The sequence below is a fragment of the Epinephelus moara genome, chromosome 21 (genome assembly GCF_006386435.1).
Source record: "Epinephelus moara isolate mb chromosome 21, YSFRI_EMoa_1.0, whole genome shotgun sequence".
Lineage (NCBI taxonomy): Eukaryota > Metazoa > Chordata > Actinopteri > Perciformes > Serranidae > Epinephelus > Epinephelus moara.
In genome coordinates, this window is record NC_065526.1 from 25,190,057 (window position 1) to 25,205,844 (window position 15,788).

Consider the following 15,788-nt stretch of genomic DNA (forward strand, 5'->3'; position numbering starts at 1 on the left):
TAAGTCTCTAACTTGTGATGTCATAGGGTATAAGTCTGAAGTGGCTCTATAGAGGATGAATAGGAAACTGATTTTGTGGACCCCAGGATGTTTGCTTTCTTTTTTATACCCAAAATGAGCTTTATTTGATCGTGGTGCTCTCGGCTCTGAAACAGAAAACGTACCCATAAAGACTGAATCACAGTGTTTACTTACAATAACTTTGGATTAGAAAGTGTGTCACGTAACCTCAAACGGCGCTGAACAAACACTGCCTCAATCCGCCATCTGCTGTATTTAGAATATCTTCACAGCTTCACCCTGCCATCAGACAGCCTTTTTCCGATGGGGAACTGAAGCCATTATATCAAAACCACCAAACTCCATTGACAAAAACTGTAATTTAATTTTGCAGAACACAGAGTCGCCGGTACTGCATTGTCAGTTGGTTCCACAGAAGTACATTGTTTTGCTTCTGTGTCAGTAGATATGGTGTATCAGAGGTGATAGCGAAGCAACTCAGTGTATGAAATAAGCACAGCAGAAACGTCAGACAGGTCGCACCAAAGTGTTTAACTTGATATCTTTAAACATTACAGTTATAACTGAAAATGACATCAGAGACAAGTTTGCTGTTTTCACATATATCCATAATTGAAATGAACTGACAGTCGTCTACCTAGAAGTGCTTGTTGTTGTTGTTATAGCGACATCATGGTGACTTGAAGACATCACAAATTTAAATTTTAGCACTCTAGTTTTTGGATTTGGGAGAGAGCGGTTCATGTTTACTAACATTTTTGGACTGTCTTAGACCACAAGAATAAAAATAAATCTCAAATTTCTTCATTCATTGTAAAAAAAATAGTCCTAAATGGATGTTTTACTGTCTATTTACAGTTGTAAACAAATTGTAAGTTGTATGTTTTTGTGTATGAATAGTAACAATTGTTCTTTATTGGCTGTTCAGTGAATAGAGGAAGGATCTAGTTAAAAAATGGCATGGATTAGCACCTCACTCATGTCAACCTGCTGCAGTACACCTGTCATTGTTTAGTCTTACAGTGCTGTTTACCAAAACACACCTTTTTTTTTTACTTTGATGATTGACAGATTCACTTCCTATGAGCACATATTACATCACAGTGTGAGCTCTATGGGTCCACCTTGGCTCTGCATTTACAGTTTTAAAAGTGATGTAATGATTATGTGTGTACTTAAACTCAATGTTAGTGCCTTTCAAAAGGAATCCTCCAGAAAACTACAAACTCATTGTAGCGATGATGAAGGCACGGACATTTGATGATGTAGGCACTGATGTTTCCAGTCCCCTCCCTGTCAGCTCTTCTAAATTTGTGCTAAATTTGTGCCAAATTCACACAAATTATGTGCTGATTTTGTGCTAAATTTATGCTCTTGTGTCTATTTTGCAAGTATTGGTGGTGCTTTGACCATGTGGCTGTCTTGTTGGGGTCAGGACAGCTAAATCATTCCACAGCCAGAAACTTCAGATTACCAGAACCATGCGGAAACATGGACGGTTATAAGGGACAATGAAAGAAGATGCAAAAAAAAAGGACTAAAAGGAGCTGATGGGATCACATTTCATTGGAGATGTATCTTGTGTAATTCCACGTGACAAATAAATATAACACTACAAATCTGAGATGATTAAAATGAAGCCCAACAAAGCTCAGAAGCAGGAAGTATGTGAGACTGAAACCAATAAAGCAATGCTGGTTTAAAATTAGACTATAATATAGATGGTTAGATTAGCTATTTTCCACAGTAGGTGCACACACATTTCTGGTAAGATCATGAGGAGGTTACTTCTTTAAAGCTCGTATGGCTGTGGGAAGAAGGCTCATGCTAAAACTAAAACAGGCCTTTCTGCACATGGATAGTCTCCACCTGCATCCTGTAGGAAGGAGGGTAAAGCACTGATGGAGTGGATGATCTGGGTGCTGTGTGATCGGGAGTGCTTGAGGGATGAGGTGACAGAAATTGAAAGGTTGAGGGTGGGAATACTGATGAGTTGCTGGCTAAATGAGTTATATTCTTATTTAGAGAGAGTTTATTAGAATTTCTTTTTATTGGTGACTGTAAGAATATTTAAATAAACATATGTATGGGTATTTAACATTTGCCATTTCAGTCCGTATGATTTCCGCCTGATTTGTAGTATATTTCTCTGTAGTTCAGAATAAGACCTGAAAGTCCAAAGACAAAATACACCACCACATGCTTTTTTTTTCTACAGGTTTATTGCATTGACTCTGCATCATGTACCGACAGGGCGAGGCACACCACACACTGTGTCATGTCATGACTCCAGGTCGCCTTGTCTCACAGTCCTGTAGAGGCTGAAACAGGAGTGTCTCTGTTTACTGGTCCATGGGGATGCAATAAGTCTCATCCTGGTTGGTGGGGATCATCTTGTCCACATTGACTCCAATGGAGGACAGGATGCCGTGCAGCTGATCTAAGGTCTCCTCAGACAGGGTGGGCTCTCTGCTCAGGATCCAGGACAGCTCCATGCGGAACAGGCCAAAGTCTGTGCAGCCGTAGACCAGAGAGTGACCCTCGTAGTCACTGGACAGCACCCAGTAGGGACCAGGGGGAGTTCCTGCAGGAGAGATAAGAGTCAAAGCTGGAATATTCAGTGCACAAATAACTACCTCCAATGACTGACTGAACTTGAATATAACTGTAATGAATTAGACGTCTTCACCAGAGAAGGAGACCTCCAGTTTGGCAGGCACAGCAGGGTCCCTGACCTTGGCCTGGCCGACGATGGAGTTAATGCTTCCATCATCACTAAAAAAAGAGAGAAAAGTATTAACACAGTCATGCATTTCCTTTCACTTCTAGGTCTTTGTCTTAATTTTTGAAGTTCCAATGTATTGTATATCTATCCCTTTCACTAAATGCTTCCCATTCATACATTGGAAACAGTATTAAAGATCAGTTTGTCATCATGTTGACGATGTGGCCTTAAAAAGGCAAATGCAATAGACAGTCGTGTGCAGATACACTCCCACCACAGGGCTGTCTATTGTGGAGTTACACACTAATTTAGAGGTTAAAAAGTCTTTTCTTTCACTCCGAAAATGATCATTTCAAGGACTGCGATAAGAACAATTAGAGCTGCAAAAAACATGAATTTAAGCAGCATTTTTATGACAAGAATATGCATATATTCAAATCCTGAAATCTAAAATCCTGAAACTGAGGCAGCTTGTACTCACAGCAGCTCCCTGTTGAGGACCCCGAGGACTCCAGGACCCTTCAGGCTGTAGGTGGCAGTGCCGCACTCGCCTTTCTGGAAGGCTGTCGGCAGCTTCATGATCTCATACCACTTACCAATGTACTGCAGAGGAAACACAGGATGTCACACACTAAAAACACTGAACGTGTAATTGTTGCAAAACAGGCAAGACATTAATTAATAGCAAAAGAAACATAAGTTCAGTATTCACCCTGGTAGGATCAAAGTTGGCCTGAACTGCAGGTGTGGGACATTTGCCGAACTTCAGCACCTGAGCGCTGGCTGCGAAAACACACAGCAGAGTCAAGGAAATCACCTGCATGGCCTTCATCTTTTCACCACGACCTGCGGAGAACAAAACACACAGCACCATTATTTAAATGGTTCAGGTTTACACCACGACGTTGCTCTTGAAAGACGATCTTTGACTGCTAACTACAGAAGGTAGGAGCAGGAGATGTGAGAAGAGTCAGGGCTGCAGTCTGCTCACCTGTATGTAATCAGCGTCACTACCTGTGTGCATGACGCTCTGTTTGAGGGTCTTTTATAGATCTTAAGTGCCATTATTGATGTCATTCTTTAGCCCCTCCTCTTGTGTTCACATGTTAAGGTGTCGAGGAGGTGTGAGTGTGAGAGTTGGCACCTGTTCAAATGAAGACACTGTGCAAACAGGCCTCACACCTTGTTATCTCTGTGGCAGTAAATCGATCCCATTCATTCATTCTCTGTCCATTCATCTCCATGCCATGACACAAACTAATTTTTGGTAACTTTTTCAAGAGGAGACTCGGTCAAAAACCAACAAGATAAATGTGAGAATTACAAACAAGACGAATATTAAACACAGACGAGATCTAAAATATCTTTTATCTGAGTGCTCCAGTAGACAGTAAGGCAGAATCAAAGCAGCTGATACTCTGAACTAAAGAAATACATTTTTCATGCTGTGGACTTAAGAGGCCACATTTCCCCTTCTTAGGTTTGTTTGAGTTTAAAATTAGCATCTGCTTATTTGCATAGCTTAAATATTTTACAGTGTCTTCCCCAAAATCATGATCAAGAGAAAGTGTGTGTGCCATTCCTGTACATACTTACGATAGAGAAAGAGAAATAGCTGCATTATCACCCGAGCTTTTGATCCCAATTTGATTATCAAAGAAATAATTCAACATGTTGGGAAATGTGCTTATTCGCTAACTTCATGCTGTGGTGTCAGAAAAATGGGGAACATGAGTTCACAACAAGAAAATTCACAACAATTCAGAAAAACAACTCTGAAAGACTTGACGTCATATATGCAAAAACATGGCGGATTAACGTTCAGCTGACGGGAAACTTTATTAATTCACACATAGCGTGTCAATATTTTGCTCACATGTAATTGGTACATGGTATTAAATTGTAACCTAGCCCCAGTCTGTGTCCAGAGTGACCTAGATTAGTTGGAAAAGTTATTATTGGAATCAGTCAGGTAAAGCAACAGCCTGTTTTAGTAGGTTTAAGGGAAGGAATTGGTGCACCAACAATATAGCCTACTTTAAACTGTTATCATCATGTTTTTTAAATGCACTGAGCAATAAAATACAACACTTCCTCTCTGTAGTGTCTGTGTTGTTTCCACATTACAACTTACAGCCCATGAACAAACTGAAATTGGAAGAATATGGAGATAGATTTGTCTCAGTATTGTTTGTGTGAACAGATCGACAATCCATGTGTTAGTGTGTAATCTGTAGATATAAAATAACTTCCACAAATACAAAAAGCATCTGTAAAATCAAAAAAAGGATTTTGCATATATAAAACAGATCAAACAAATTCCACAAATTAAACATTTGTGAATATCTTTTTAACATTTACAACTTTCGAACAGATAGGCTATTGGTGAATCCAGTTTTTATTTGTGAATTTCAATTCTATGCCTGAAGAATTTAGTCTGTTGTTTTGTTTTGTTTTTTTAAATTTGCAGATCTGTTACATATTTGCAAAATATTTTTGTAAGCTTAGAAATCTTTTTTGTATTTGTGGAAGTTGTTAAATATTTACAGATTACACATTTACACGCAGATGGTCGATCTCCTCATGCAAATACTACAGAGATGAATCTGTCTCCATATCTGTATTTGCAGATCCGTTGCAAAACTTTTTTTTTCAATTTGAAATCCTTTGTTTGTATTTGTTTTGCACTGTATTTACAGACTGCACATTAACACGCAGATTGTTGATCTCCTCACACAAATAATACTGAGACTAATCTTCCTCCATAGTAGAACCACTTCCCAACTCAAGAGATGGGACCATCTCAGGAGCATGTGTGTGTTAGTTATAAGAAGACTGAAACCACTCATGTCTGTCTGGTAGAAAGGAGGCTACAGCTAAGCCTGCTAGCTTAGATTTAGTTGAGCAAACTCCAGAAAGTGACTGCTACCAGATAATTTTAAACCACAAAATGTTGTTTTTTCCCCCCCACAGATACATAATTGTTTTATTGCCACTCTAGCAGGTTTCTTTCAGTTTTCAGTCTTTATGCTAAGCTAAGCTAAGCTAAGCTAAGCTACGCTAAGATAACTGCCTGTTGGCTGTAGCTTCATTTTTACCAAACAAACCTGGGAGTGGTAAATGATCTGTGCGCCCGGCTGCAATCACACCATCACCTGATTCCCTGCGGCCCAGAAATACTTTTTCCCATTGACTTACATGTCTAAAGAGACACTTGTAAATCAGTGGATACATTTTTTTGAGCATCACAACCCCCGCGAAATAACTCATTTGACTATCAGGATTTGATCCATTGGGTCTTATTTCATTGTGAAAGTCTAGAAGAGCCGCATAATTGAATAATTGTATCTCCATTCAAGTAAACAACATGGCCACAGTCAGTCACTATAAGTCTCTAATGCACTTGCTCTGTGGGCTACACAGTGCAGAAGTAGGGCTTATCACTTGTCTGGCTCCTCTGTGTAACTTTATACACAGCAGCTGAACCATTTTGGCTTCATGCAACTCACAGGGATGAAGGGGGGCCCACATTTAACGCTGTATCCAGTTCTCTTAACACATTCATGGAGCACGCTCTGGCAAATTCGTAAATTTCGGATTGCTGTTGGAAAGTACCGTTCCCTTATTTAGAACACCACACTCTCTGAGCAGCAGAGCACACTCAGGACACCAAGTGGAGTGAATGTGTGATTATTCAATCATTTGCAGTTTCTTCAAACAACAGTGTTCTCATTTTAGTATAAAGTGTCAGATTGGATTTACAAATGCACCCTCAGCAAGAAAGTTAGTGACTGTATTCCCATTTGCTTTAATAAGAGTATTTTCCTTTGGGAAGTTGAAGGACATGATTGCACTGAAAAGATAAAAGCATCAGCTATAGTGCTAGCTGCTATTTTCTATGAACCAGAGTAACTGAAAGAAGGTTTTCTGGTTCTCATTAACAACAACAAACAACATACAAATTTCACTCCACTGTTACCAGTATCAGCCCTTCGATCTCCAAACATAAGTGCCGTCTCGGGTGAACATTTACTGCAGCTTCCTGCTTTTACCGACCTCAAGTTCTCTTAGTGTTTACCAAAGCACACGCAGGTGTAAAGGAAGACTAATTGGGCACAGGTGCATCTGGTTTTCTTGATGCTCCCACAGCAGCTCTCTCTGTGCCTCTGGATTCACTTTTAATCCCTGCCCTGCTTTTTACAAGAGAGCCATGAGGGCCTTGGAAAGCACTTGGCACTGGAAATGGGTTGAAGCAGAGGCAGTCTGTGGTGGTTTATCAACAGGGTAGACGGAGAAAACAAAATCAGACAAAGAGCTGCAGGACACAAAATGCTCATTAGAGACATTCAACATTTAGATATCATTATAATCAACATTAGAGGCATTGAAAAGATGGTCAGACTGGCTGTATATTGTGATAAACAACTGCTTCAGTTGAATTTTAATTGGTTTGTCATTACTTTCAATGCATTATCAACATCCTCAGTTTTGTAATGTTTTGTCCGGCAGTGTATTAAAGAATAAATCTGTCGTCTAATGATAATTTGAGTCGGTTTACCTCCTTTTGGGAAAAGTTTTTCAAAGCTCAGTCCAAAACATTCAGAGGCAGATTTGTCCTTTGATTTAAGATGAACAATCATTGTGGGCATTTACAAAAAAATAAATAAATAAAAAATAATTCAAGCAGTTGCATTTCCACTTGTAAAGGCAGAGCTCCAAATCTTTGCTACAGTATGTCCTACATACTCATAGTTTTTGCAGTTGGTATTACCAAAATGTAAAGTATGGTAAGTGAGGTGACCATGGTAACCATACTAACAGGAAGTGATGATACATGTACAACATCACAGTCTATGATCAGACATTGATCAAAACTCCGATTTGGAAAGTCACTGCCAGTTAAACTTCACAAACAGAAAGCAAAATGTATGCCTTCAGATTAAAAACGTCTTGTTTTCCAGCATCTCTCTGGAGCTGTTTCAGCACCATCCACAATTTAGCCAATTCAATTTTGTTTTCAGCATTATCATTATTATTTTAGGAAAGTTACAATTAATTTGCATATTATACATAACAAAAACATATTCTTTCCTTTAATACAAATTGCTGCAAGTACAATCCACAGTGGTACATGAAATTGACAAAAAACTTACCATCCTTTTATTCTGGTATCATTTTGTTTTCAGTAATTTCAAGTTAACTTTATTTGTATTAAATTTATACAGTGAAACCAACCAGGGGCGTTTTAAGCCCAATATAAGATAGATGAAATAAACCAATGGTCATTCAAACTCCTGTGTCTTTCGGTACCAATTTAGAGGTTGAATAAGGTTGAATAAATGTAATTATAATTTTTCATTTTGTACATATCGATAAGTAATGCTGTTTACACAGAAATATGAACACCACACACTACAGTTAAAGCACAGAGTTTGGCTCATGCTATGCTCAGGGCATACAGTATGTGACAGGAGGGACAACTGTTGACCGAAAATATCATGAAAATTTGAATGATAGAATAAAGCTCAATCATCCAGGGTGAGGGAGCTTATATAGTCTTCAATCTAAATCAGACATATTATTCTTGGCTTGCAATTGAACTGTATTGTTTTGAATGAATGGAAAGTCAAAAAAGGTCATTCAGTGGCCATATTGATCCTCTGGGGAACATGTTGTTCCGTCATGCAGTTTCTATTCACAACAAAATGGATTTTCACCTGAGAAATGACCTCTGACCCTCAAATGTGACACGTTCTCAGGCATGTTTGTCCAAAACTATGAAAATAAAGGCAATGGGATTCTTATCTTTGTTGAAGGATAACCACATACCAAACAGTCAGCTCAGTCAATGTGGCAATAACACCAACCAGTTAATGGACAATGAAGACCTTACTGTTTGTGTTGTGAAAGCATAAAGGTTAGATAAATGTAGCGTATTCTATGGAGCAGGACATGCTTGAATCAGCATTATATGCTTTTAGAAATAAATAAACTTGTTGACTGTAATCACTATTTAAATTTAATTATACTTTTATGCATATTGTGGTGAGCAGACATGAGGTTTTTTTTTTTCCCCCCCAAACCTTCTGTTCGTCTTTTAGGCTTTAGGCAGAAAGCAGTTTCCTTTGATTGTTTCAACTGATCTTTTTCTCTGATAGCAAAATGTCTGCAGTGAACAATGAGCTTTTTTCACAGGAAAATTTTGACACATCTTAGCACGAAAAAAACAGGTGTAAATAATAAAATTAATTTAGCTGCTTTGATATGAAGTTCCTGGTATTGTGCATGCCAGCTCATTGTCACTGTCACTGGGACACGTGAACACAAAACAGAGCCATCGTTCATGTTATCACCAGCACCTGTGGTTTTCCATTCAGCTGTGTCATTTTAAAGTCTTTTGTCAGAAGATTTCAGAAACAGATTTCTCCAACCTTTTTTGCATGTCATCTCTCTAACTCCTAGATTTTCTGTCATCTTTCTCTCTCTGCTGACTCTCTATTAAAAGCCTAAAATGATAGATGATATATATTTAATTTGATTTTCCTGCATGAAGAGTCAATAAAAACACAGGCGTTTTCTAGCTGTCTGGATTACAGCATCCTAAAGGACAACAACCATTTGTTTATTTACTGTTTTAAATTGGGTGGACACAACAACAGCAACACCCATACTAACTATAATCAATCCAGTGTGATAAAAATACCCTGTAACAAATGTAACCTTTGGGAAGCTTTAACATGAAGGTATTGTCAGTTGTTATTGATTGTGTTGTGACTTGTGATGGTGTTGTTTGTGGTTTTGTTGTACTGGTCTGTGCTGTACTGAAAAGTATTTCTGATATTACAAACACCCTCCCAACCTGGTCTCACAGAAATATGTGAAAAGACCATGACCTCTGAATACTGCATTATGTGGTCGTGGCATGTGATGTGTTTAAATTACATGCTTGCACCACTTAATAATGCCAACAGAGAGTCAGCCAGGATCCATAGGATCACAAATTTCCTGGAACAACGATGTAATGCAGTGGCTGGTGGTTGAAATGTTACAAAACCATAGTGTAAAGAGCAATAAAGACTGCATAAGAAGGAGGTCAAACAACCAAAGGACTTTCACCCAGGAGGCCACTGTACATGTTCTGTGTTACACTAAAAGTCAACATTGACTTCTTTTAAATTTACATCCTTATCTTTTAAAGTTATGTAATGTTATGTGACGTACTTACATCCCGCACATACGAAACATATTTATTTTAACGTAAACCACAATCTTTTTAAGAGGTTGAGGTCATTTCATGAATTTTTGTGAGATCATGTTGCACCCTCAATACTTTTCATGATTCTCAAAAACCCTAACCCTACATCTGACTCTGTTAAAGACAGACCGTTTGAATGATTCAATTATATCCAAAAAAAACCACATCATTGTATGATTTTGTCATATTTTACTTCTTTTCTTACTTATTTGATTTCAGCCCTACTATAATTTATTCGTAAGTTGTGTAAAAGTTAATTAAATTACTTATTTCCAATGAGAAAACAATTCTTTTCACTTGTTGAACCAGTCTGACAGCATTTTCAAAAAAAAAAATAAAAAAAAATACAGTAATACTATTAATTTAATTTAGGTGAAAAGGCACGGATGGTGTTGTGACCTTTGTTGTTCCTCAGTAGCAGCAGGAAATATTCTCAAGCTGTGTGTGTATGTTACGTCATACGTTAGGGTGTTTTCCCTTCCACATGTTTAACTTTCAGTGTGTGCGTTTGTGTGTACATATGTACCAGGGGCCCCAACATGACCCCACATGTGGCATGTGAGTGTTTTTTACTACTGCTGTCATGTGACTTGGTCAGTCATATATGTTAATGTTCCTTAGAAACACTGATGTAAGTGTACACTTAAATGTACACTTCTGTTAGTTTCTAAATACATCCAATCCCACTTCCAATTTGGCTTTTCTCTGGAAAAACAATGGAGTAACTAACAACATTAAAAAACGATAAAAAATGACATCCCAGTGCCAGAAAGAAATAACCAGCAGAGTTGAAACAAATAGATCTGTAGGCCTACACCAAGCAGTTCCCATTAGAAGGATTTTAACACTGTGTGACACTTTGAGCAACAGGCTCCTCCTTAGACCTCTGAAATACTTAATGCATAAAGCATGACCTCATTCTCATCGTTCTCGTTTTGTCACTTTTTAGAGCCACGAGACTTCTGGTTGCGTTAGGTAGGCCTAATATAAATCCATATTGCTAATCGTTGCGTACACACAATCCTGATCATGGGCAATATTTCATATTGGGCTACTTATTAATTATTATTATCCTTCAGCTGATGCTTACAGGAAACAATGTAGCACGCACATTGCCAACAAGGAGGTGACGCCAGGGCGCAATGGAGTTACCACTCCCATCTCTGGTAGAATTACGGAGATTTCTTGTCCCGTGTGAATCGGACATTTATATTACAGACATCCTGTGGTAAACTGACATTAGTCCACATCCCTATGTAAAACTAATCCCATCCTAATAGTACTTAAAACGAATTTAGGACATCATTAATGAAGTAGAAGTAATTAACTTTTTAGCTAGCTAGCTAGTTAATGCTTTCTACTTATCAATTGCTTCATCACTTAATTTAGTAACTCCCCCCATTGCTCATTTAAAAAGCCCACCATAAAAAAGGTGTTCTTGGTTTATCATCATGCCCTGCGATTGTTTTCCCCATAAGCCTCACTTTCTGCAGTACTTTCTGTCACTGGACACAATCCTGGAAAAAAATAAGGCTACAGTTGGCGGGCTAGCGCGCTAATGCTAGCATGCAGCTAACGCTAGTGCGCCACAGCTAGCTCAGTATCTCTGACAGCCAGAAACAAATATCTGTGACTGACTGTCCCTTTGACAGTTCAAACAAAGAACACCTTTTCTTGCAGTGGCCTTTCTAAAATGAGCAGGAATGAAAGTTAACATTACTGTATACTGTTTTGATCAAGGAGTTAATACTAAGCAGTTAGCGCCCTAGCTGGCTAACTGTTAGCTCACCTTTGCAAGCTAACGTGGGCTTATTTCCATGGTGGCAAAATACTAACAAATAATCTAAAAATCAAATATATATTTTAATATCCATGGTAGCAGACTAGTATGAACTAAAGTAAAACTTTCAGGTTGGGTCTCGTCTTGTAATTTGCGCCTCTTTGCACATCCATTTTACATATATTTTGCAGGGCACTGGCAGCAGGGCTCTCTTTGATGACATTACAAATGTTGATTGGCTGAGACAGTTGTTGTCCCAGCCAGGGCTGTCATACAAAATGTTGTTCTCAGGCGAACAATCACTTGACAAAATTGGGACGCACATGGGCATTAATGCTTTTACACTTAATTAGTTTCCAGCAGCGTCAGATATAGCTCCCACCATCTGTGCATCCACTATCAAAGCAGTGGTATTTGACGGGTTTGGTTGTGGCCGGTGGCGTCAGAAATAGCCACCACCCGGTGCGTATCATACTACCATGAAAGGTGCAAAATCACTGACAAAGAGGCTGTAACAAGGTGGGAGTTAGAACAGGCTTACTATCAGTAAAAACATAGTAAGAAAATACATCATGATATTAAGCATACACACATATTTGTAAATTTTGCCTAGGCCTACATATATGCAAAAGGTACCTGAAGAAAATCACAGTATACAAAGGATATTAACAGTACACTGCATTCGGAAAGTATTCAGACCCCCTTCACTTTTGTCACTTTTGTTATGTCATTTTTTTTTTTATATTAATCTACACTCAGTGCCCCATAATGACAAAGGAAAAATAGAATTTTCTATTTTTTTTTGCAAATTTATTAAAAAGGAAAAACTGAAATATCACATTGGCACAAGCATTCTGACCCTTTGCAACAACACTTGAAATTCTGCTCAGGTGCCTCTCATTCCTCTTGATCATTGCTGAGATGTTTCTACACCTTGATTGGAGTCCACCTGTGGCAAATCAAATTGATTGGACATGATTTGGAAAGGCACACACCTCTCTATAAAAGGCCTTACAGGTGACAATGCGTATCAGAGCAAGAACCAAGCCATGAGGTCAAAGAAACTGCCTGCAGAGGTCAGAGACTGAATTGTTACAAGGCACAAATCTGGGGGAGGCTACAAAAAACAATCTGCTGCACTGAACGTACCCAAGACCACAGTGGCCTTTATAATTCCTAAGTGGAAGAAGTATCCCATTAAAGACCATCATATATTTATTATTTATTTTATTTTTATTTATCCTTTATTTAACCAGGTAAAACTCATTGAGATTTAAAAACCTCTTTCACAAGAGCGACCTGGCTAAGAAAGCAGTGCACAAACAACACCACATAAAATTATACAAACAGCATAAAAATGTACAAATTACAGATTACATAAGGCAAACACAAGAGCCTTTAAAAGGTGCCTCTGTCTATTTATCTATTATAACTTGTTATAGGGTAAAAAATTAAGAGATGAAGAACACAATGTACAAAAATATAGGAAAATGGTGTGTTACTGAAAGAGACATGACAGAGTATTAAATCACAAAAAAGGGTCCAATGTTGTCGCTAACAACCTTAACAAGAGCTCCATAGGTAAGCCAACATGAGCAATACCAGACTCCCACAGCTCTACACCTATATCAGTGATATAATTAGTGACAGCTGTGTTTGACAAGTCTGAATGCCTCCTATCAGGAAGGTCTGTAATAATTGGCTGTGTTCATGCACATACACACAAAGTCTTTTATAAAAATCTTTCTAATGAGCACCATATCCTCACATTGCTGCCAGTGTGGTACCAGGCTTTTATTCTTGTAGGAATAAAATCAGGTGTGGAGCTGTGCACCATGGAAACATGGAGGTGGGTGTCCAGAGGAAGAGGTATGTGTGGGGGCTTTCCCACAGAAGTGATCTTTTTCGCTGCAGACATTTTGACATGCAGTCGTAGGAAAAGCACAGGTGTATTTACTTTCATTAATGATGGCCGCAATCCACTTTAAGGAGGCTCTGGTATTGTGGGTGCTGACTCACTGGGCCACCTAATGGAACTGAGCGATTGTTAATGTAATCAGTTTCACCTGTGCTTTCCCTATCATGACAAGTCAAAATGTCTGCTGTGAAAAAGGTCCATGGGTGACCTGAGTGGTGATGCAGTCATGGCTGAAAGGTGGAGAAAAGACTTGATAAAAGTAGTATTATCGCCTCGTGTCTGCCCCTGTGCACCAGTCAAGTTACACTTGCAGCCCACATCCATGTCTGTGAAAACATGGTTGCTTCACACCAATTCTTCCCCCAGGCAGCACAGAGATCTATATAATCAGCACAGTTTCAAACATGCCTCACTGATGACAACTGAATTAGCCCTCCATGTGATAGAATATGGAAACAAAAACTATACATTACAACCGTGATCAAAACAAGCAGGGGCTGATTGTTTTTTTGCTGAAATGCTCCTGTCTCTGCATACTCATCCGCTCCTTTAATATTCCTTACCCTTTTGATATTTCTGACTCCGTCTTTGAGCCAGTGTGGTTGTTTCTTCCCTTGATCATCGACTGACCAGTCAGGCTCAATGCCCCCATCCAGGGGAAAACCCGCCTCTGCTTGAACCAGGCTTTGATGTATCCGGGTGCAGCTAACAAGTCATTCCTCTCTGAAGTGTATTAGCTGGAAATTGAGCCTTTTGATCTCTCTCTTCTTTAATTTAACCTTGTTTGTAGCCGTGGGGCTTTGTCTGAGAGCAGACAGCATTTAATGGCATAACTGACAGTGGTTGGTTTAATCTGTGTTGAGAGTTAAACTGTGGGTGCTTTAATGCACCAGGACATTTCACATATTTAAATGTTGACCTATGGACTGAGACACTGATATGCAGTACTGCTCAGTTTATATAGTTTTGTGCGTACTTTGCTGCATTTGGACGATGATCATCTTTCCGCAACTTATCATGAATACAGAAGCACTGCCAAATTTTCTAATGATGGATGGATGATCAGGACTCTTCGAAAGAATTGATTAGGTTGGCACACGCTCAGCACTTACTGATTATGTGCCAACTTACTTACTCTAACTACATGAGCATGCAATCAATTATTATGAGAAAACCCGGAGAAAAATGAGGCCCACCACCGCCGCATTAAAAGTCCTGCATTGTCCTTTGTGTGTGTAAATATGTATAATACGGTAAAATCAATACCACGGATAGAAAACTCACTTATCGACTCCTGCAGTTGAGCCTGTGCATCATGTCAGGATGAAAAATTAATATTCAAGGTAAAAATAACAACTGTTAGTTTGATAAATAATAAATTCACAGAATTTTTTTTAGGGTTTCTTTTTCATTCTTTATGCATTATTTCACATCTTGTCTCTGTCTTGTTGTTGTCTCCTGTTCAGACTATTCACAATAGGTTTCACACATAGCCAACATAACATTCTGACAGTGTTAACATCAGTCCACACCCTTCAGAGCTAATTTAAAGCTGTTACAGAGTTCAGCTCAGTGAATAAAAACAGTCCCTCTGCAGAGACATGCCACCAGCAAATCAACACATGCTAGGCACTTGACTGTATGAAAATGATGCTTTGAAGCGTTTGCTCCTGCCCTCAGTGGGCCTGGCCTGGGTCCTGATGAGTGACAGGATGAGAGTCACCAGTCAGACTGGCTGAAAATCAATATAGAGAGGATTCTGCTCACAGCACACTGAGCTAAAAACAGAGGGTCAGACAAGGGTTGAAATATGTGGGCGATGAGTGTCATTGAATCATGAGTATAGGTGTCAAACATGAAGTAAACACTGACATACACCAGTGCTTTGTGTTATAATGAAAGTAAGTGGTTACAGCCTTGAGAGGTTGTCATGCTCATTGTAAAAAGAATAAAATGCAGACTGATGAAACAATATTTAAAGGGACAGTTTAACCCAGAATCAAAAATACATATTTTTCCCCTACCTGTAGTGCTGTTTATCAGCCTAGATTGTGTTGGCGTGAGTTATGTGTTAGACATATTGGCCGTA

General features: G+C 38.8%; 1 protein-coding gene across 1 annotated transcript; it reads right to left on the reverse strand.

The window, feature by feature from the left end:
- Positions 1-2,155: 2,155 nt before the first annotated feature.
- LOC126382705 (apolipoprotein D-like) lies at positions 2,156-3,746 on the reverse strand. Its single transcript, XM_050032744.1, has 5 exons — positions 3,738-3,746; positions 3,459-3,592; positions 3,228-3,349; positions 2,711-2,796; positions 2,156-2,605 (listed from the first exon to the last, which is right to left on the reverse strand). The coding sequence occupies exons 2-5, from the start codon at positions 3,576-3,578 to the stop codon at positions 2,364-2,366; spliced, it is 570 nt and encodes a 189-aa protein (XP_049888701.1). The 5' UTR covers positions 3,579-3,592; positions 3,738-3,746; the 3' UTR covers positions 2,156-2,363.
- Between the last annotated feature and the right edge of the window lie 12,042 nt (positions 3,747-15,788).